The sequence below is a fragment of the Musca domestica genome, unplaced genomic scaffold (genome assembly GCF_030504385.1).
Source record: "Musca domestica strain aabys unplaced genomic scaffold, Musca_domestica.polishedcontigs.V.1.1 1, whole genome shotgun sequence".
In the NCBI taxonomy this organism is placed as follows: Eukaryota; Metazoa; Arthropoda; class Insecta; order Diptera; family Muscidae; genus Musca; species Musca domestica.
In genome coordinates, this window is record NW_026712114.1 from 50832847 (window position 1) to 50854303 (window position 21457).

Below are 21457 nucleotides of genomic sequence, written 5' to 3' on the forward strand. Positions count from 1 at the left end.
GTTTTCATTTCATATCTTATCTCTGATATGATTGTATGGCAGCAGCGTAATGTGTATTTGTCGTAATTCCAGTACGCATTTTTTCCATCGACTATTCCCAGTATTTTTTTCGGATTTGTTGGTGTTCTCCTTATCACTGCACTTATTTCCGGCCACTTTAATATATTGGGCCGGATTTGAAATCTACTATGTTTCAATTAGCGGGAGTATGAATCATTTATTTTATTGGTAGGAGAGGTGAGTGAATTTCACATTGCTATTTTTCATTCATAAAAATGATAGCGTAATTTGATTTATTTTAAGAAAGGTGGAGTATTTAATCGTATTTACAATAGCTAAAGAGATAACTGGGTATGTTACTGATTCACTGATTCACTTCAAGGCGAAATGACTGAATTTGGAATCTTGTAATTGTTTTCATTGACATTAAAAAGTTTCAGAGCAAATTGTCTCCGAAACAGATGAGTGGCCTCATCAACACCCAGGCGAAACGGGTGTGGGTGAAATGGTAAGGCATTAGAAGCTAATGCTCGGAGGTACACAAACAAGTTAAAAAGCAGTAAGTTCGGCCGGGCCGAACTTTTAATACCCTCCACCATTTGCAACGAATTTGGAAATTTTCAAAAAATAAAATCCTTAAAAAATTCTGTTAAATTTTTAAAAATACCGAATATAGCCGTTATATTGGGGTCTATACGACGTGGACATACATAGGCATTGTTTGTCATAAGCCATTACCATATTCAAATTCGAAACTTGAAATAAACGGTGAATAATGTAGCTAAAATCATCAAAATATCGTCTATAAGGAGGTGCCGTTAAATTGGAGCTGTGCGAAGACCTGGACCAGCATAGACAATTTTCTGTCACAGGCTGTAGCATCCATTACGAACTTCAAATACCACATCCCAAACAATTTCGGTGGGTATTGTACCTAAAATCGTCAAAATACCGAATATAGGGAGGTACTGATATATATGGGGCCTATACGAAGACCTGGACCCGCACAGACAGTTTTCTGTCACAGACTGTAGTTCCCATAACGAACTTCAAATACCACATTTGAAACAATTCCGGTGAATAATGTCGCTAAAATCATCAAAATACCGAATATAGGGAGGTACCGTTATATGGGGGCTATACGAAGACGTGGACCTGCACAGACAATTTTCTGTCTTAGGGTGTAGTATCCATTTGGAACTTCAAATACCAAATTTGAAACAATTCCGGTGAATAATGTCGCTAAAATCATCAAAATACCAAATATAGGGAGGTACCGTTATATGGGGGCTATATGAAAACGTGGACCTACACAGACAATTTTCTGTCTTAGGGTGTAGTATCCATTTTGAACCTCAAATACTAAATTTTAAATTACTTCCGGGAAAAAGGTCGCTAAAATCATCAAAATACCGAATATCGGGAGGTACCGTTATATGGGGGCTATACGAAGACATGGACTTGCACAGACAATTTTCTATCGTAGGGTGTAGTATCCATTTGGAACTTCAAATACCAAATTTGAAACAATTCCGGTGAATAATGTCGTTAAAATCATCAAAATACCGAATATAGCGAGGTACCGTTATATGGGGGCTATATGAAAACGTGGACCTACATAGCCCATTTACGAACTTTACCTGCCTACTGGAAAAATAAACATGTGTGCAAAATTTTAGCCATCTATCTCAATTCATTCGAAAGATAGCGTGATATAAGGTATATATAGATCTACAAGGAATTTTTAGGGATGTGACAAACGGAATGACAAAGTTAATATACACTCCTTTTAAGGTGGAGGGTATAAAAAGTACCAATTAGTACTAATTTTGGTATTGGGGGAAGGTATAGGCTTGGAATTTCCAAATTTAATATTGAGGTCTCTGTTGGTATCCGAATATTACTAATTGTTACAAAATCTGGTATTCAGTGAAGTATCCATAATTTTTACATTTTATTGAATGAAAGCAAAAAATTTCGGAAATATCATCAAATTTTAGAATAAGTTCAGATTTGTTCAAATTGGTCACCTTCGGCACGAATTATGGTCTTCAAACGACCAATGAAACCGTCACACGCTACCCGAAATTTGCTTTCCAAAATACTCCAGACACAATAGTCCAACGAATTGGTATCCGGAGATTTTGGTGGTCATTGTGAAGCGAGGAACCTCATTTTGTAACCATTCTTAGGTGGAGCATGCTGAGTGGTGCTGAGTCCTGTTGGAATGTCCACGGTCTGCGGCCAAAATGTTTGTGTACCCAAGACTTTAATACACCCTCCACATAATATAATATTCGACCATCGGCTGTTATGGCGGCCCACACCATCACCATGGCCGGCGCTTGAGTTCTGGTGGCCAACCGAAGGTGCACATTTTCAGCTGACCTCTTTGGAAGTAAACGCCATCATTTTGTTTGTTTACAAACTGCTGGTCAACGAATGTTTTCTCATCAGAGAAAATCAAATTCGACAGTTCACCACTTTTGGCCAAGCGAAGCAACTCTTTAGCTCTTTCGAGTCTATTTTCTTTCTTTTGCGGTGTAAGTTCTTGCACTTTTTGAAATTTCAATGACTTTTACCCAAGCTCATTTTTCAATATTTGACGAATGGAATATTATATGTTTAGCTCATGAGCAGTTTTTCAGCGACTGCGACGCGGGTTTCGATCAAATCGCTTCTTTACTTTTCGGACCATTTCTGCTGATGTTGCTGTTTTCTTCCGTCCACTTCCTTGACGTCGGTCTACGCTACCAGTATAACGGTAACGAACGATGGTACGAGACACAAAAGATTTATTCACATTTGAATGCTGGAGTGCTGTAACGATAGCCACTTGTGGTTTTCCAGCCAAATATAACGAAATCACACTATCACGCTTGAGTTTCATCACGAATATCTTTTTTTTCTGGAAAATTTTCACCAAAATGCTTTTGTACGCTTGTAAACAAAATAATGAGCTGTCAATGGAATAATTTTACCAGCTGTCGGACGAGTGGCTTAGAAATGACAGCAGTCTGAAGTTGGTTGCAATTTTTTCATCTCACCGTGTATGTATCTGATTTTCTTCAAATTTTGCTCATCCCAATATTTTTATAAGTGTTAAATGAAGTGGTATATTTTTGTCACCTATATTTGGTATCACATGCATATTTCCACATTTTCCAAAAATTGTCACATATCTGAAAGTGGATAATATTGGTCCACTCCTTCGGTACTTCTCTATAAAAGGTTAACATTTTGAATAACCGTAATATAAGTCAAAATATATTTTAATAATCTGGCGTAGCTGATGGTAATCATCTGTCGGCAATATCGACTGATACTTTTAAAACTGTTATACTATATTTTGGAGTGGGTACCATTAGTTAGTTTTGGCCCAGAAGTTGATTACACCTGGCAAAATTCTTCTTAAACATTATATCTAAACAAACTGAGACGACTTTTCTATGAACATGCAAATTTGTGTTCAAACTATGATAGCAATGATGGTCAAATCCTTGCGAAATTGTACATGTGACTTTGGCTAGGACAGAATTGATACCTACTATTCGGAAATTTTAATTCCTACATTTCCTTCATTTAAGATCCGCCATTTTTCTTACCGGATTTAATATAGCTTTTAACTGTAGCACCATTATTTCTCTGAAAAAAAAAACATTTCTCGAAACTCGTATTAAAGGCCAGTGATCTAACGTAACTGTTATGTTGTAACACACCCGAAGATCTAGGGGCATTATCAAAAGCCTTTATAACTGTTTTTATACCCTCCACCATACATAGTATGGAGGGTATATTAAGTTCGTCATTCCGTTTGTAACTCATCGAAATAATCATTTTAGACCCAACAAAGTATATATATTTTTGATCAGCGTAAAATTCTAACACGATTTAGCCATGTCCGTCCGTCTGTCCTTCTGTTGTAATCACGCTACAGTCTAAACGAATTAAGATAGGCTATATCGGTCCACGATATCGTATAGCCCCATATAACGGTACCCCCCGATATTCGGTATTTTGAAGATGTTAGCCACATTTTTCAATGGAATTGTCTAAAAATTCACACAAGTAGTTCCTTGTGAATACTTTACCACCTGAGAGAGAATTATCTATATAGGTCCACGATATCGTATAGCCCCCATATAACGATACCCTCCGATATTCGGTATTTTGATGATTTTAGCCACATTTTTCAACGGAATTGTCTGATAATCCACATAAGTAGTTCCTTGTAGGTACTTTATCCCTTGGAAGAGAATTATCTATATAGGTCCACGATATCGTATAGCCCCCATACAACGGTACCCCCGATATTCGGAATTTTGATGATTTTACCCACATTTTTCAACGGAGTTCTCTGAAAATTCACACAAGGAATACCTTGTGGGTAATTTATACCTCGGAAGAGAACGGTACGCCCCGATATTCCGTATTTTGATGATTTTAGCCACATTTTTCAACTGAATTATCTGATAATCCACACAAGGAGTTCCTTGTAGGTACTTTATCCCTTGGAAGGGAATTACTTATATAGGTCCACGATATCGTATAACCCCCATATAACGATACCCTCCGATATTCGGTATTTTGATGATTTTAGCCACATTTTTCAACGGAATTGTCTAAAAATCCACACAAGGAGTACCTTGTGGGTAATTTATACCTCGGAAGAGAATTATCTATATAGGTCCACGATATCGTATAGCCCCCATACAACGGTACCGCCGATATTCGATGTTTTGATGATTTTAGCCATATTTTCCTATGGTATTGTCTGAAAATCCACACAAGGAGTTCTTTGTGATCACTTTAACCCCTGAAAAGTAATTGTCTATATAGGTCCACAATATCGTATATCCCCCTTAAAGCACCTTCTGCTATTAGATATTTTAAAGATTTTAAAAGAATTATTAATGGGTTTTATTTTTTGAAAATTTTCTAATTCGTTCCAAATGGTGGAGGGTATTCAAAGTTCGGCCCGGCCAAACTTACTGCTTTTTTACTTGTTTTTTTTTTTTTTTTTTTTTTTTTTTTTTGTAATATATTATATTAAGAAAATATTTTTTCTATTCTGAAAATATTGGAAATTTGGTGGAAAAAACCCAGATCCAGCAAAAATCAGGCAACTCTGTGCCGGAATAACATTATACTGATAAGAGCAACACACACAACTGGCAAGAGTAACGTTGTTCTCTTAACAATTAATCTAAACTCGTAGGCTCTATTCGATATTTTTGGAACGCATTTCTCTTGAAATTGTCAAGTGTTTGTCGGTTAGGCTCCTTATCAGCAACAAGCAACAAAGCAAAATCAACCAGCACTACGTGTGGGGGTCAATCTCGCCATGCGACGACTTCTTCAGTCCAGTATTCGTTTGACGTTTGTTCAGTTCGGTTTGCGAGACGATAGTGAAAGTGTTATAACACACTCTCAGTGGGGGTCGTTGTGGTGTGGTGTGACAACAGATCGTCTGAATTGAAAATAAAAAAGATCTGCAACAACAACAAAAAGAGCGAACATATTAATCAAGTTTAATAAATTGGCAACTTGTGTGAAGAGAAAAAAAAAAAGAAAATAAAACAAACAAATTGAAATCTGAATTCAAAATGCTACGTCACTTGCAAAACAAACCATCCGCCGGTCGTGCCTCAACTTTGTTGTTACAACAGTGGCAACAAAGCTGTTGCTACCACAGTGAAAAGGGTGTCTTCGGTTACAAACCCCGAAAACCAAGAGAATTTAAAGGTAATATTCCGTGTAGAACATAATTCCAATATTGCCTCTTATTTAAATATGATTTATTCAGGTGTCAACTAATCTAAGTGTCAAAAATAATCACAAAACTCTATAAACATCTCGGCGGAGAGATAACATCTTTTTAACACCACCAATTGTAGCTAGTACACCAACAACAACTAATCGTAGATAAGCTGTTGTTATATTTTGTATTTTTTTTTTTGTTATTTTTCTCCCTAATCATGAGTTTGTACGCAAATAAACATTAACATTTATGTCGAGAAGACACGGGAGGTGGGGGCTAAAAACGAGCGATCGGTGTACGCAAACAAATAAACAACAATATAAAATATTAAAACTCTCTTTGCGTCCTCTCATGATATGGTATTTTAAAGATAATCAAGTTGATCGGATTGTTGCTCGCGCTCTGTTAAGCTATTTGTTGTTCTCTGAATGTTTGCTGTTGTTTTTTTGTCCCGGCTTCAGCCAATTCTTGCCGGCTATAAATTACTGAGATAGCAACTCAATGATTAGAATGGATGTGGGATACGTTTGGAGAGGCGGTTGAGAGTAAAATTAAATAATAATCCAGTAAGGAAAAGCCAAAAGTCGGGCGGGGCCGACTATATGATACCCTACACCATTATGCGCATTATGTAGAGCTCCCGTAACAAAAAAGTTAATATTGCGAATTTATGTGAAGTAGATCATACCAACTATGGACCAAATAGCATTGCTATAGCACATGATATGACTTCGATAAGGAATATATTAAATAATATTTATTGCGTCAATAGGTATACCGGACCGAGTTTCACCAAATGGTAAAATTCGGTTGAATATGAAAAAATCTATTCAATTAAGACTGATATTGCACATATGGTGAGCGATAACCGTGAAATTGGATGATGTTATATAAGGGAGCTATATCCAAATCTGAACCGATCTTGATCAAATTTGGCAGAGGTATTTCTGGGCCGTATCTGATATATTGAACCGAATATCATTATTGTAGAGTGCATATTACTCATGTGAGGGACAACGACGAATCAGATGAAACATATATATAAGAGCCATAGCTTTATCTGAATCGATGTTGAACAAAATTTGGAGCACTTGATTTTGGGATAAATTAAGTCGGAATTGCCAAAATTCAGTCCATTTGAGGTGATATTAGCCATTTGGTGCACAATTAATGAATGAAGATGGAAGCTGTATCGAAATCTGAACCGATCTTGACATAGTTTTAAGCATTTATTCCTGAGCTGTATCTGATATCTGGTACAAAACACTATTATTGTGGAGGGCATATTACTCATGTGAGAGACTTAAAACCCCAAATTGAATGAAACAGATATGTGGGAGCTATGGCTATATCTAAACCGATCTTCACCAAATTGGAAGTATTTGTTTTTAGGATAAATTAAGTCGGAATTGCCAAAATTCAGTACATTTGGACTGATATTAGCCATTTGGTGCACAATTAATCCGAAATCGGTTGAAGATATATATGGGAGCTATATCGAAATCAGGACTGATCTTGACATAGTTTTAAACATTTATTTCTGAGCCGTATCTGATATTTGGTACCAAAGATTATTGTTGTGGAATGCATATTAAACATGTAAGGGACTTAAAACTCCAAATCGGATAATACATATATATGGAAGCTATAACTATATCTGAACTGATTTTCTCCAAATTTGATATACTTGCTTCTAGACTGAATTCAGTCGAATATGGTCATTTGGACTGATACTGTCCATTTGGTGCACAATTAACCCGAAATTGGTTGAAGTTATACATGGGAGCTATATCTATCTGAACCAATTCACACCAATTTCAATAGAGCTCGTTCTTGGGCTAAACATATATTGTTCGAAAATTTTCATCTCAATCGGACAATAAATACGAACTGAATTTTGTTCACAAAAATACATGGACAGACGGAGTGACACGCAAAAATCTACTCAGAAAGTGATTCCATGAAGATCCTCAAAAGTAATCATGGGTATGTCTCGCTCGTTTGCTTCTTCATGATACAAACAAATGTACATTGACATAATACCCTTGCCACTAGTGGTATAGGGTATAAACACATAGCAGTACCTTCCAATTGTTAAAGGTTTTAGGCACAAGTTCGAATGGATTGTTTTGCATTTTTGGGGAGGAATTAAAATAAAAAAAAAAAACAAGTTAAAATGCCTATGTCCGCTTATTAAGATATAGTTTGACTTGCGTTATGATTATTCAAAATGTGGACCCTTTATGGGGCTGATACTGAAGCAGTGGGCCAATATTGCCCACTTCGCATCGGAAATAAATCCAGGTTTGGTCTATATTGACTACATAAAATATATGCATACCGGCGAAATGGGAGTGGGATGTACTAGAAGGAGTTATCATTTATATTCCACTTTTACACCAGATTTTGTGTTGATAGAAATTTTGAGATTTACGAAATTTGAAGACAATCAGACTCTTATCCCATATTCTGTAAGAATCATGATTATTCATAAATTTAACCCTTTTTGGGGAAGATACTAGAAGAAGGGGCCGATACTGTGCATTTTCTCACCTGACTCAGCACTTATACAATATTGGGATTTGCAAAGTTTAAAGTAAAGTATTTTATGAGTACGAGAAGGAGGGGACCGATATCGTTTATCTCCGAATCCGATCTAATATTTGGTAAATATATTACTATGTGCCGGTAATCAAATCGTATACTCCCTCCGAGATATACCGTGCGTATCAGACAGACGGACGGATGGACACCTCTAAATCGACTTCAAATGACCTGAAACGGATTTAGTCAGAAGAGACCTAGTGTGTAAATAGTTTTTTTTTTCGATGAAGCAGGTTTAGACCGTATCAAATAATACATACCCTCTATAGACTTATGGCTGTTGTCACCCAATTTGCCCATAACACAAAAAATTATTACAGGAAAAAATTCAGTTGGTTGTGAAAGTAGAAAACAGAAGACGCATGTATCGACATTTTGAAAGTGTACATCGTAAAAAAACCTGAATAGAGTAGAAAATTTCCTGAGTGAATTAAGGACATTTTACTGAATAAATGTTAGTGGGAAAGTAAACGGACAAACCTAATGTGTGCCATAAACATATCATCAATATGGTTTATATAAATCCCCCTAATTTCATATTTTCCAATTGATTTGGCTTTTACTTGGTTTCTCAAGGCCTGAAGCCTGTTCCCAGTAACAATTATCTAGTTTATTCAGAGAAGTAAAGTGAAATTTGGTATAGAATATTTCCTCTACATAGAATACAGTGCGATGTAAACCTTTAAAACATCGATACACACTGATGTCAAATTAACATATATATATTTTTTATGAAAATCAAAGGAATTGAAATCATATTACTAAAGAGGTTAGATTTGGATCTTGTCCAGCTCATCCATTGATTCAAAATCTTTATTAATAGGGACATACTAAAAGACAACTCTGATACATTCTTCTCGTGTTTTTTGTCCATAAATTCAGAAATACTTAAATTGTTCTTCTTTTACACATTAAGCACAGATTGAAACATTCGAAATGTCCGACACTATTTGAGCTTGTGAGCGGATATCAACATTTACATAACTCACAAAACAATAAAAAATATTAATTAATGAAACCCGCCAAAAAAAACTAATTTCGTGACATTTACCTTTATTAATTATTAAATGTCTCAGGTTTTTTTGCAAACTTTCCAATCAGTCACCGTTACATTGGTGAATTTGACTAAGGTCTTACCATCCGTTCCCCAGGTTTGGGAAGCGATTTAATCGTTGACCACAACTTAATTAAATCATCTTCATATTTTAAGGTGTTTTCAAGGTCTTGTTAGTATTCTCTTCATAGGTCAACTTTTCGTACTTTTCGCAACAATACCTCCCAGTATTCTACATTTTAGTGCATCTAACAAAATTGTTTTTATTGGAAATGTTTGTAAAGGCAAACCAGTAACAACAGCATTAAGCTCAGCCGGCCCGAACTCTTGACATAAGATCAAATAGTTTATCCACGAAATGTAGAAGATTTGACAATTACCTCTTGTGCTATACCTATATTGAAAATTTTCTCTCAGTTGACCTACCCACAAACGGCTTAACTCTAGTTTAGTAAAAACTCTTCAATTTTTTGAAATTTTGTCTCGTGATAGGTATTTTCACGCTGATTCCGGGAAACTATTTTATTTTTCTTGGGGGACGGACTCGGGACCCGAAAGTCCGGGTCCAAGACCCAGATCCACTTACCCTATATAGACAATATATCGTTATTTGAAGCGGTTCGGAAGTTATAGTCAAATTATCGATTTTTTGGACACGGATTTTTTATAAATCCCCCGAAAAGTCGAAAAAGGGCCCATTATGGGGGTCAACAAAATTGATGTCAAAATATAGCTGACACTCTTACCTTTCCAAAATGGTACAATTCGTGTTAATACTTTTTCTGGGTCCAGAGATATGGGTCTATCCATCCGTATATCCCGATTCTAACCAGTTCATTAAATTATGATTTAAATAAAAAAAATCCGTAGCCTACGTTGGATTTACAAAAGTGTCAAATTTAGAAAACTTTGGTTCGCGTTAGCCGGTGTGGGACATACCCAGAGAAGAAAATCACAAGCCCATGCCGAAGGCCGGCAACTTACAAAAAGTGTAAAATTTAGAAAACTTTGGTTCACGTTAGAAAATCTCAAGCCCCTGCCGAAGGCCGGCAACTTACAAAAAGTGTCAAACTTAGAAAACTTTGGTTCGCGTTAGCCGATGTGGGACATACCCAGAGTAGAAAATCTCAAGCCCCGGACGAAGGATGGCTACTTACAACAACTATTAAATTTAGAAAATCTAGCATCTGGCATAGGCGGAAAAAATGTGCATATTTTCGAAAAAAAATTAAAAAATCCAACATTCTATTCAAATAGAATATAACAATAATATGATTTTACAAAATTCTATTAATTATAAGATATCACATCTCTATTTCGATCTCCTCTTCTGCAGTTTCTGTCAAAAATTTTTTATCGATCCTCCTCCGCTTTTGGGTTTGCTGGATTATACATTATGCCGGCATATTTTAAAAATTCGGAAAATATATTCTTGACTGTCACGCTACACCGCTACTTCAAATATATATTTTTGTATATAACCGTTAAAAAAGATTTTGTGACGGCTATATTCCGGCAGCGAAGCTTTAAAATGTCTCTATAACCCTTCAATTGTATTGGTATGGTACCCTGTCTGACGGTCCACAAAATGATGGGAATGGTTCACCTTATGGTGAGTATAGTCCTCCTCCGCCATCGTGTCATAAGCCCATAATATATATACACAAATATTATTAATTGTATTTTAATATAATATAAAAAGCATACCTTCCAGCAATCCGAGACTACTATAGTTCCTCTCTTCCACCGGGACAATAAAACATTTATTGGAGCTTCTCTCCACTCCTCCAAAAACCCACTGCCCCTCTACCCAGTGTCCTCTGTTAAATTTTCTTCTCCCGATTTTACTCTCGTCTATCTCAACGATTTTTCCTGGCCCGCCAAGCCTCCAAGCAACCACTTCCCTGCAGAAGTTGTTCCAATCCGTTGCAGATTGCTCACCTGCAATATTGGCTGTTTTCATTATAATATTTATGGGTAAATTCCACACCATGAATATGAAAACGCCAATATTTGGTTGGCGGACAAGTGGGACCGGTCCAGGAATGTACCTTTCCGTATGTACTGCCTGAAGGTAAACCTTCCAGCTCTTTTATGGCCCTTTAAATACCGTTCGGTACATCTAAAAAGAAAAATATTAATTAGAAATTTAAAAAGAAATTTATGTACTTACCGCCAAACCCAGCCGTCCGCTGTCGTTGAACTTTTCACTAATCTTAGTGAATGCCCTTTGTCGCACTTTAATTTGCCCTCTGGCGGTATCATACCCCGGGCAATTAAAGCTTTCAGAGCATTTTCGGCGATTTTACATCAAATCTCATGATTAAATAATACGTTCAATATTCATTTTTTACTTAAATTTTCTTTTTCCTTACACCAACTTTCTTATAACGGTATTTTTTTTGTTTTCATATTTACACTTTATATTTGTAAGTGCACTTAATTACAACTGTGTTAACGGCTTTGTGAGCTTAAAGGATAAAAATATACTTACATATTGGCAGTTGTTGTACAATAATTATGACCAACCGAATTTCATAAAAATCAAGTTTTACTTATACAATTAATATCTCTGGACTCAGAAAAGATATTAACACAAATTGTACCATTTTGGAAAGGTAAGAGTGTCAGCTTTTTCGGCTTTTTGGGTTATTTATAAAAAAAACCGGGTACAAAACCGAACCGCTTCAAATAACCCCATTACGTGACCACTGGTTGGATATGTATTTTCATAAACTTTCCGGGATCCGTTCCGTCCCCAAAAAAAAATAGTTTCTCTGGAAAAAATTGAAGTTTTTACTAAACTAGAGTTGTTCCAAGGTTTTATATTCAAAAAAACTGCTAAAGACCTCCCATCCATAGAAGATCTTTAGAAAGTCTACTGTTCATAGTAGATCTATGTATGATCTGCTATCGATTGAAGAACTGCAGAAAGTCTCAAATCCATAGAAGGTCTAATATCCACAGATTTATTCTGATGCCACGGACGATTAGTACGAGCAGAGAGCGGCCATCGGCTGTTATGGCGGTCCACACCATCACCATGGCCGGCGCTTGAGTTCTGGTGGCCAACCGAGGGTATACTTTTTCAGGTGACCTCTTTGGCAAGTAAACACATTAATTTTGTTTGTTTACAAACTGCTGGACAAAGAATGTTTTCTCATCGGAGAAAACCAAATTCGGTATTTCACCACTTTCGGCCAATTGAAGTAACTTTTTAGCTCTTTTGAGTCTATTTTCTTTCTGTCACGCTTGAATTCCATCACGAATAACTTTTTTTCTGGAAAATTCTCACCAAAATGCCTTTGTACGCTTGTAAACAATATAATGAGCTGTCACTGGAATAATTTAAACATCTGTCGGACGAGTGGCTTAGAAATGACATCAGTCTGAGGTTGCCTGTAGATTTTTCATCTCACCTTGTAGATTCCTTTTTTCGTATAGTGATTCCTACCAACCACTACTCGAAGCTTTCGAGTACTTTGAAGTCATTTCTTAAAACTATTTATTTCCTCATGGTGTAGAGTACCAAAAGTTCTTTCCATTCGAGCATAACATTCTGCTAACTTCTGCTAAAGCGTTGAGGTTTAACTTTTGATTTTTTTTTCCCAAATATGTATGGAAACGGTAACGCTAAATACAAAAATTGATAAAAACGAATAGGGTATTTGTAGAAATCATACCTCCATTTCTTGTACATTTCAAATATTGACTATTTTCCGTAACAGTTAAAAGTCCCAAAACAAAACCAATTCTTGATCCTAGGCTTATTGAAAATTCAGTGACTTTAAATTCTTTGAAAGTGTTTTACAAACTTCCTCGCCAAAGACTTAAAACAAAATAAAAAAATACAAACAGTGAATTGAATATCCTGCAAAGGACAGCAAACAGCCAAAAGTTGCAATAACAACAATCTATAACGACCAAACCAATTCAAGTATATTTCAATGGCACATTTCAGTTCCGCATAAAATGGCAACTAAAGTGAGCGGCATGTGTCAGCAGCAAACAAAACACGGAAGAAGAAAAAAACTCCCAAAAAGATTTAAATAAATATTTGTAAAACACAATGCAAAAAAAAAGAACTATTCTGTTCGCTGAAAAACGGCAACTGTTCAATGCCATTAGTGAGTTGGCGAAAACCAGCATATAATACCCGTCGCCAAAGGCAAGCGAAAGAACAACAACAACAGAAGCCAACCAACCAAAGCCTGGAGGATAAATTCACCACCTTTGATACCACAGACCAGGGATTTTCGGGTTAATTTTTTTTTTTTTTTTTTGTAAAAATGATAAGTCAAACCAGATAGCAACAAGTCCAAAGTAAAACTGAATGCGAACAATACATACACACACACATTTGGACGAATAAATGAACGAACGAATATCCCCATTGATGAATACCAAGGAAATAACGAAAATTATCCTGCTTCACGCTACCACTCCCTCAACTACTATTCCTTTGATTCTTATGTTCTTCTTGTTTACTTTTTTGTTTGAACAAAATAGCCAGAAGTCACAAAACACAACAACAGCAACAACAATAATGCTAACCACCAACAATGCAAGGATCAAGAAAACTCTTTCAACTAAATAAAACATCCGAGCTGAAATTTCAATTTCGAACACAAAACTTATCTCCAGTCAAAAACCAAATAGAGACACACACACCTCCACACTTAAGCATAGGACCCAGAAATAAGGAAATAGTGTAAAACAATGAACAGAAATGAAGAAATCGTTTTGAAAGTGGAGAAGAGAATGTTATTAAATTTTGTACGGGAAGTTATTTATTTACGATTTTCTGTTATATGTACATATAAGTTTAGAAGTTATCCAAAATCAAAAGTTTTGAACTGAAATATTTTTTCTATCAGACGAAGGATAGAAAAAATTCTACGAACCTTCTTTTGCAGACCTCTGGAAAGCCTTCTATCCATAGAAGAGCTGTAGAAGGTCTTCAATCCATAGAAGAGCTGTAGAAGGTCTTATATCCATAGAAGAGCTGTTGAAGGTCTTCTATCCACAGAAGAGCTATTGAAGGTCTTCTATCCATAGAAGAGCTGTAGATGGTCTTCTATCCATAGAAGAGCTGTTGAAGGTCTTCTATCCACAGAAGAGCTATTGAAGGTCTTCTATCCATAGAAGATCTGTAGATGGTCTTCTATCCATAGAAGAGCTGCAGAAGTTCTTCTATCCATAGAAGAGCTGCAGAAGGTCTTCTATCCATAGAAGAGCTGTGGAAGTTCTTCTATCCATAGAAGAGTTGCAGAAGGTCTTCTATTCGTAGAAGAGCTGCAGAAGGTCTTCTATTCGTAGAAGAGTTGCAGAAGGTCTTCTATTCGTAGAAGAGCTGCAGAAGGTCTTCTATTCGTAGAAGAGCTGCAGAAGGTCTTCTATTCGTAGAAGAGCTGCAGAAGGTCTTCTATTCGTAGAAGAGCTGCAGACGGTCTTCTATCCATAGAAGAGCTGCAGAAGGTCTTCTATCCATAGAAAAGCTGCAGAAGGTCTTCTATCCATAGAAAAGCTGCAGAAGGTCTTCTATCCATAGAAAAGCTGCAGAAGGTCTTCTATCCATAGAAGAGCTGCAGAAGGTCTTCTATCCATAGAAGAGCTGCAGAAGGTCTTCTATCCATAGAAGAGAGCTGCAGAAGGTCTTCTATCCATAGAAGAGCTGCAGAAGGTCTTCTATCCATAGAAGAGCTGCAGAAGGTCTTCTATCCATAGAAGAGAGCTGCAGAAGGTCTTCTATCCATAGAAGAGAGCTGCAGAAGGTCTTCTATCCATAGAAGAGAGCTGCAGAAGGTCTTCTATCCATAGAAGAGCTGCAGAAGGTCTTCTATCCATAGAAGAGAGCTGCAGAAGGTCTTCTATCCATAGAAGAGCTGCAGAAGGTCTTCTATCCATAGAAGAGAGCTGCAGAAGGTCTTCTATTTTTAGAAGAGATGTAGAATGTCTTCTTTCCATAGAAGATCCGTAGAAGGTCTCCTATCCATAGAAGAGCTGCAGACGGTCTTCTATCCATAGAAGAGCTGCAGACGGTCTTCTATCCATAGAAGGCTCACTAAGCCTGGCGAAAGTCTTATAACCATAGAAAACCTTTTGAGGGTCTTCTTACCATTGAAGTGAGGATCTTTCAATAATAGAAGACTTGGCAAGAGTCTTCTAATATTAGGAGACCTGATTAGAGTCTTCAAACCATAGAAAGCATGGTGAGAATCTTCCATTATTATCTACCATAGAAGGACTGCAAACATCTTCTAAACATAGAAGAGCTGGTGGGGGTCTTCAAGCCATAGAAGTGAAGTCTTGATGAGGGTCTTCTCGCTATAGAAAACCTGGTGAGGGTCTTCTAACCATAGAGCACTCTATTTTGATTTTATTTCTTCTTACCATAGAAGACCTGTTGAGGGGCTTCTAACCATAGAAACCCTGTTGAGGGTCTTCTAGCCATAGAAGACCAGATGATATCCTCTAATGTTTAGAGACCTGCTGAGGTGCTTCTAATGTTAGGAGACCTAGTGAGAGTTTTTTACCATAGAAGATCTTCGAACAATAACAGACCTGATTTGAATCTTCTGTCTACAGAAAACCTGGTAAGGTTCTTCTAACAATAGAATATCTGCTGAGGCTCTTCTTCCCACACGAATCCATTTGATGGTTTAATGTCTACAGGAAACCTGCTGTCATCCATCCAAAGTAGACCCCTTAATGGTCTTCTATCGCCAGAAAACCTGGATAGGGTCTTCCATCCCCTTCTATCCATAGAAGATTTGTAGAAAGTAAAATACCTGTATAAAGATTTTTATGAGTAAAATATTAAGTTTTCTGTTAAATCTTAATGACATATAGCCCCTTAAGAATATAACTAAAATTTTAAATCATAGCGTCCAGCAGAAGAAACTTCAATTTAAGATATGTAATGTCAATATATTTTCAAATGTTATTTATTCGAGTGTCCGATTCCACCAGTAAACCGATAATGTTATGTTTGATATTTCAAAAACGGACATTCACACAAAATCAAATACCATTATCCTTAAGGACATGTGAATCAATTCACATGTACTACCACACAAACACACACTCATACACCCACATGGAGACCTCACTCAAATACTTTAAGTGAAATATCAATCGTTTTGTAAATATGTATGTATGTATCTATATTCAAATGCATGCATAACTATTTAACCTCGACTTTTGGAATACGTATCTATCTTCAACACGTCTGTGTCTTATACTGGTCGTTCTACGGTATAAGACTGCAATCTGCAATTGAAGATATTCCATTGACATACTTCAACATACCATCTGTTTACATATCAATGCAACCAAAAGAAAGAGAGAGAGATTCACATACACATAAATACGACAGCATAGTGGATGGGGAATAATAAGTCGGTAGTTTGAAGGTTTGTGTAAGCATTTTTATGAATCCTCAATCTTTGAATTCTTTCAATATACCTCAAACGTTCTTTAACAGAAACCTACAATTTAAGAATCATCACAATTTGATACCCACACTACAGAACCTATTACCTTTATCAGAATTTTTACTCTTCTTACCATGCTTTCCAATATAATTTTCCCAATCATTACAACTCGTAACACTGTTTGGACATTCACAATAGCATGTCCACATCATGTCCATGACATGCCTGTGTCGACAAGATTGCTTTAATGCATTTCTGCTTAGACATTGAACGGATACAAAGAGATTAAAGGAAGTAAAACATATTTGCATATGTGCATATTGATATTAGGGTGGTTATATGGAATGCATCGATAATCCCATTTCCATTCAAAAGTCTTTCTGACTTTCTTTAATAGACTGTTCCGTTACAACACTTTAAACAAGATGTGGATCCACATTTGTCGTTGTGTCTTATATGAAGTGACAGGAAAGTTCCTGAGCTCTACCGAAAACTATATCACCATAAACCCAGAAACCACCCTAATATGAACTCTAAAACTCAACTAAACTTTGTTTATTTGTATTGTGCAATCTGTGTACACACATACCAAATTATATGTTTGCATGTGTGTGTGTGTGTGTGGAAATCGACATTTGTTCGAAGCAATCTCTGTGACACACTTGACATAACAATTGTGGTCTTCGATAGTTTTTGATTAATCCAAACATTGTTTATTGAACGCAAGGCATTATTATTCGGAGTTAAAGTCAATATGTCCGATTAATTTGTATTTGTGAGTGTTTGCGTGTGTGAGAAAATATGAGGAGACGCACTACAAAACTTGTTCCTCTTGATAACACTTTTTGCCAAGGATTTTTTGTGGCTAACACAAATGACATTTTTGGTAATACAGAACAAGATGCTCTTGGAACACGCGTAAGGATAATTAAGCTATGAACAAATTGATTTCGCAAGGTTAGAAGGATTACCATGTGTTAGCCTTAAGCATAATCTCTAACCTGTTTTGAAAGAAAATATTCTTCACAATATGCTGGGAACTATGAATATAAGACCTGTCTGCGGTCTTCTATGTACAGAAGACCTCATGACGCTCTTCTCTTTATAGAAGACCTGTTGACGCCCTTCTCTTTATAGAAGACCTGTTGACGTCCTTCTATTTATAGAAGACATGTTGACGCCCTTCTATGTATAGAAGACCTCCTTACGCCCTTCTATGTATAGAAGACCTCCTGACGCTCTTCTATGTATAGAAGACCTCCTGACGCTCTTCTATGTATAGAAGACCTCCTGACGCTCTTCTATGTATAGAAGACCTCCTGACGCTCTTCTATGTATAGAAGACCTCCTGACGCTCTTCTATGTATAGAAGACCTCCTGACGGTCTTCTATGTATAGAAGACCTCCTGACGGTCTTCTATGTATAGAAGACCTCCTGACGGTCTTCTATGTATAGAAGACCTCCTGACGGTCTTCTATGTATAGAAGACCTCCTGACGGTCTTCTATGTATAGAAGACCTCCCGACGGTCTTCTGTGTATAGAATACCTCCTGACAGTCTTCTATGTATAGAAGATCTCCTGACGGTCTTCTATGTAAAAAGACCTCCTGACGGTCTTCTATGTAAAAAAGACCTCCTGACGGTCTTCTATGTTAAGAAGACCTCCTGACGGTCTTCTGTGTATATAAGACCTTCTGATGGTCTTCTCTGTGGAGAAGACGTCCTGCTGGTCTTCTCTGTATAGAAGACGTCCAGATGGTCTTCCATGCATAGAAGACCTGCTGACGGTCTTTCTTGCATAGAAGACCTCCTGACGGTCTTCTCGGTATAGAAGACCTCTTGATGCTCTTCTATGTATAAAAGATCTCCTGACGGTCTTCTCCATATAGAAGACCTACTGACGGCCTTCTCGGTAAAGAAGACCTCCTGACGATCTTGTTTGCATAAAGGACCTCCTAACGGGTATAGAAAACCTACTGACGGATTTCTAGGTATAGAAGACCTCCTAACGGTCTTCTATGTGTAGAAGACCTGCTGAGGGTCTTCGCTGTGTAGAGGACATCTTCACGTTATATATTCAGATCCCTATCATGCCATATTCTGCAATATTTCATGTATAGATAAGATCTTTTTCATAAAAAAGTTTTGTTTCCGCAAAAACCTCAAGCCAATATTTTCTAACTGGCATCGACCCATATTTCTAAACATTTAGACTAGCAATAACACCATAACATTAAGCCAATTTTTCGAATAAAAAACTTATATTTTATGTTTTTCTTTTAACGTTTTTTTTTCTCTTCCTTTCCCCTTTATTTTCCTTTGCATGAATGCCTTTCAACAAAAAAACAATGAACTTTGATGACGGTGGCCTAAAATAAAATATCTTACTTACGTACGTATGTATGTATATTCATCACTTCAGTTCCGGAGGATGTGGTACAGTCGAGAAATGCCCAAGGTAATGTGTACCGTTGGGTGGAAGCTTATCGCAAATATGGTCACAAATTGGCAGCCGTAAATCCCATCAGCATTAAAAGTCAACAAAGGTAATAAAGCAAAGCAAAAAAAAAAACAAATCCAAATACAAAAACATTGAAGAAATGTTACAACAAACCCAAAGTTTAGCAAATCTCATACGACATACGACCGACCACAACGAAAATAAATGTTGAAACCAGCAAAAAAGAATCAACTACAACAATAGGCCAACATTCATCCGCCAAATAAGCTAACAGTCATTCAACCATTCATTATTTCCTAACAACAGGACTAGTCCTTGTTTTCCTTTCTTCCGTTTTTTTTTTTCAATACTTTTGTTTTTGCTCAATTGTTAGGCACAAGTAAATTCAAGCGGACAAATGATTTCGTTGTTAAAGAAAGATTTGTTGTTTGCTGCCCAGAAACTAAGTTCACAGTGTTTTAAATATGTTGGGTTTAAAAGTGTGATTTATCCGTATATTTGGGTTAAAAACATACGCTTATTCAAAATTCTCATTTTTCAATATAGGAACGGAGGTAATAGCAAATACGTACAGGGTGAGATAACAAAAACTGCAACAAAGTCATAATTTTTACATTTTATTGAATGAAAGCACAAAATGTCGGAAATAGCATAAAATTTTAGAATAAGTTTAGGTTTGTTCGAATTGGTCACCTTTGGCACGAATTGTGGCCTTCAAAGGCCAATGAAACTGTCGCACGCTGCCCGAATGTTGCTTTGCGGTATTTTGGCCCATTCCCGGCGAAGCGCTCGCTTAAGGTGATCGACACTTTTGTATTTTTTAGTGCCAACCTTGCTTTCCAAAATACTCCTGACACAATAGTCCAACGAATTGGTATCCGGAGATTTTGGTGGCCATTGTGCGCTGGAAATGAAGCGAGGAACCTCATTTTGTAACCATTCTTGGGTGGCGTATGTTGAGTGCGATGGTGCTGTCCTGTTGGAATGTTCAAGGTTTGCGGCCAACATATTTGCGTGCCCAAGACTTTAATACACCCTCCAGAACATTTTCCCGATAATATTCTGCATTTATTCTCATGCCACGTTCCATTATTACGAGCGGAGAGCGACCATCGGCTGTTATGGCGGCGCACAACACCACCATGGCTGGCGCTTGAGTTCTGGTGTTCAACCGAAGGTGCACATTTTCAGCTGACCTCTTTGGGAAATAAACACGATCATTTTGTTTGTTTACAAACTGCTGGACAACGAATGTTTTCTCATCGGAGAAAACCAAAGTCGGCAGCTCACCACTTTTGGCCAAGCGAAGCACCACTAGGGAGCCAAAATTTAGCAGAGCAATTTGTGTTGTGTCTAGGATGGTTGGTATTGAAAATGAGATATATCGGTCCACGTTCTGGTATAGTCCCCATATAAAGGTACCTCCCGATATTCGGTGTTTTAATTTTTTCCAACATTTTTTCACGAATTTGTCTAAAAATTGGTATTTTTTGGTCAAAATGGGTTCCAGCCCCGGTGGCGAAGCATTGCATGTATAGGTCGATGATTTGGTATAGCCCCCATATAACGGTACCTTCCAATATACGGTATTTTAATGATTTTTGACATATTTTTTCAAGAATTTCTCTGAAAGTTGGTAGTTGTAGATCATAATGGGTCCCAGTTCGTGTGGCGAGTCATTGTAATTATAGGTTCACGTTTTGGTATAGCCCTCATATAACGGTACCTCCCGATACTCGGTAATTTGATGATTTTTGCCTCATTTCTTCACGGATTTGTCTGAAAATTGGTATTTGTAGGTCATAATGGGTTCTAGCTCCTTTGGCGAAACATTGCATGTGTAGGTCCAGGATTTGGTACAGCCCCCATATAACAGTACCTCCCGATATTCGGCATTATAATGGTTTTTGCCACATTTCTTCTAATGTTTCCTTTACCCTAAGGTGGAGGGTATTAAAAGTTTGGCCCGGCCGAACTTAATGTTCTTGTTTTAATATGTCTTTAAAAAAAAGTATTTTTAAATACTTTTCATTTTTACCCCTCAGTCTTTAGAAGTCGGTTTTTTAATCGAAAACCCCATTTATTTAGTGAAAATAAGGACATAAAAATCCCTTTTCTTTTTTTTTAAACACATGAAAAT

The 21457-nt window shown here is 36.9% G+C and overlaps 1 protein-coding gene across 1 annotated transcript in view; it reads left to right on the plus strand.

Moving 5' to 3' along the window:
- Positions 1 to 5351: 5351 nt before the first annotated feature.
- Positions 5352 to 21457, plus strand: part of LOC101890127 (probable 2-oxoglutarate dehydrogenase E1 component DHKTD1 homolog, mitochondrial) — a 38394-nt gene continuing 22288 nt past the window's right edge. Inside the window, exons 1-2 of the mRNA XM_005176307.4 lie at positions 5352 to 5745; positions 19279 to 19402. Coding sequence (XP_005176364.2) covers positions 5607 to 5745; positions 19279 to 19402 — 263 coding nt within the window. The 5' untranslated portion in view covers positions 5352 to 5606. The remainder of the gene's footprint in view (positions 5746 to 19278; positions 19403 to 21457) is intronic.